Here is a 2,554-nt window from a genome sequence, read left to right on the forward strand (position 1 = left end):
AGCAAAGAGTCAACTGTATATATACTCTATATAATAGAATATTCATTTGTATTTGGAAAGCCTTTAAAAGTACATTGTCAAATATGATTTCTGGTTTGATAAAAAGGGTCCAGACTGCCATTTTCTAACTCACAGCCCTTTTAAAATAACCACTTTGTTAACCATCACTACAAATTCATGAACTGTCCCAGTATTTTGAGTCCACAGATGAGATTTTGGAGATTATCGGATGTGGACTTCACAATAATGGCCTGAGAAGCTTAAAACAATCTTACGGGCCTTTGACTGGGTTAAACAGTTGTGTATGTAACGGAAATGAACCTACGCAAATGACGCAAAGTCTGATATTTGATCCTTTAGGTGTTGAGCGTAAACAACCCATGAACCCTTTTCATTGCAGAACTTGAGTATTTCAGGGATTTCTATGAAACAATAAAGCACTTTAGGTTACTATCTCTCTCTGTAACCATAAGCAGAGCTACTAAAGCAAATTTAGATCCTGAAAACGGAGCATTGCGTGTTAAATAGGGCTGTTTTCTATGCGTTTTACATGCGGCATGTTTTATCGTCAAAAGGTCCCCTTTGAGATTCAGTCTCTGCTATTAAGACTTAAGTGATTCTTTCAATCTCTAGCCTGAAATGTTATTTAGGTCACTCTGTGATGGTCCAAATATGTTTATTTTTTGTTTGTATTTGGCAAAGGCTGTGAGTGCCACCATCAAATCACTATTTTGTAGCACTTGGTGATTTAGCATTCTATGTTCGTTTGCCTCTTGTGAAATATTTCAAGTTTAGGTCGATGTCATCTTTACATGCAGCCAACGCGACTGGCCGTAAAATCGGGCCGAACATCCCCATTGAAAAATAATGAGGATTGTTGTTCTCCCAGTAGCTAAACAACAAGGAAATTACATATCAATACTAAAGCAAAATTGTCATCAATATAATCATGGTAGCCATTGTAGCCATAACAATATAGATATTATTTCTCTATGTGGCATTATAAATAAAGACGTTTGTGTTGCTTGGACAGAGTCAAAGGAAGCAGTGTGGATCAATCACCCACATCTGTGTCCCTATCTCCAATTAGCCACAGGATGTGGAAACACAGAGCCAGGAAGCCCGTCCCCAGCAGGTCTCCCAGGGCGGTCAAGTAGGGAATGGAGAAGTTGTCAGGATCCATCCCTCGATGCCACATCCAGTTTACCATCCAGTCTGCAAGGTACAACAGGATCACAACCTAGACGGAAAGACAAGAGAATGTGTCAACAGACGGAAAATAATGGACTGATCGATTATTAAATATATGCATATTTTTGAACATATTTTAATTAATAAATAAATTTGTTTTGTGTCTGATATACACCATTTCAAATTTTGGGGTTAGTAATTATTTATTTAATGTTTTTGCATTTATTTGACCAAAAAATGCAGTAAAACTTAAGATTGTGAAATATTATTAAATTTAAAGCAACTGTTTTCTATAATAAAATATTTTGAATTGATTCTTGTGATTTTCAGCATCATCACTCCTCATCATCATTCTAATATGATGATTTGCTGCTCAGGAAACATTTCTGATTATCATCAATGTTGAAAACAGGTGTGCTGCTTATTTATTTTATGGAAACTGTTTTTTGGTGATTAGAAAGTTCAAAAGCAGAATTTAGGTGAGTTGACTGTCCTTGCTGAATAAAAGGATATCATTTTAAAATCGTACTGACCTTAAACTTTTGAACGGTGATGTATTTGTAAAGTGAATTCAATTTTTTCATGATAGTAATGAGAATTTAATGTCACAATGCAAAAAAAGTCTTAAAGATCTTAAAATATGTTCCTCATGCAAAGTATAATTTCTTAATTATTTTCTTTTTGAAACATGACCCAGACTTTTTTTTCTCCACACATTTCACTCAAACTTGTAGGTCAGAAACACTATAAAACATTTGAAGCATTTCCTTGTAATGAGAAACAGAAGCTCAGGTATACCTGAAGCAGAGCTGCGGCCAGATAAAATGCAATGAAGACAGAGGTGAGAGTGGTGTGTCCACCCTGCATAGAGTTAATAGTGTAGAGGAAGACCAGATGACCAGGGGCCACCAGGAGGAAGAGCACTCTGGCAGAACGTGTGTTGACACCTGATGAGGGAGTAAATGTAGGGCGAGTCAGTGTAAGCACTGTTACAGGAGCATGACTGAAGTCATTAGCTATGCTTCCATCCAAAGTTTCGAATTAAACTTATGTGCAAGATTGGAATATCGCATAAAACTATCGCGAATAAAGCACCATTTCCATCCAGTGAGTTGAAGAGAACAAAATCGTCACTTCCTGATTAAAGAAAAGGAAAATGAAATTTGCTGCAGTAGGAGAAGGCACTGTATACAATAATTTTTGAATTCAAGGAATTTATTCGGTAAAGGTGTTTCTATTGTAGTTTACGCATAAGTTACGCATAACACATGTTTTTATGCACATTTTTAGAATTTATGTGAATCTTGGTGTTTCCATCTAGGGTTTTTTATGCGATACCTCAAAATGCGTATAAAAATAGATG

The 2,554-nt window shown here is 36.0% G+C and overlaps 1 protein-coding gene across 1 annotated transcript in view; it reads right to left on the bottom strand.

Annotated features, from left to right (window-relative positions):
• Positions 1-765: 765 nt before the first annotated feature.
• LOC107577840 (solute carrier family 41 member 1-like) overlaps positions 766-2,554 on the bottom strand; it is a 5,292-nt gene continuing 3,503 nt past the window's right edge. The window contains exons 2-3 of the mRNA XM_016263872.1: positions 1,990-2,207; positions 766-1,240 (exon numbers count right to left, since the gene is read on the bottom strand). Of these exons, the coding sequence (XP_016119358.1) occupies positions 1,055-1,240; positions 1,990-2,207 (404 nt within the window). The 3' untranslated portion in view covers positions 766-1,054. The remainder of the gene's footprint in view (positions 1,241-1,989; positions 2,208-2,554) is intronic.

This window comes from Sinocyclocheilus grahami, unplaced genomic scaffold, assembly GCF_001515645.1.
Source record: "Sinocyclocheilus grahami isolate Dianchi unplaced genomic scaffold, SAMN03320097.WGS_v1.1 scaffold7429.1, whole genome shotgun sequence".
NCBI lineage: Eukaryota > Metazoa > Chordata > Actinopteri > Cypriniformes > Cyprinidae > Sinocyclocheilus > Sinocyclocheilus grahami.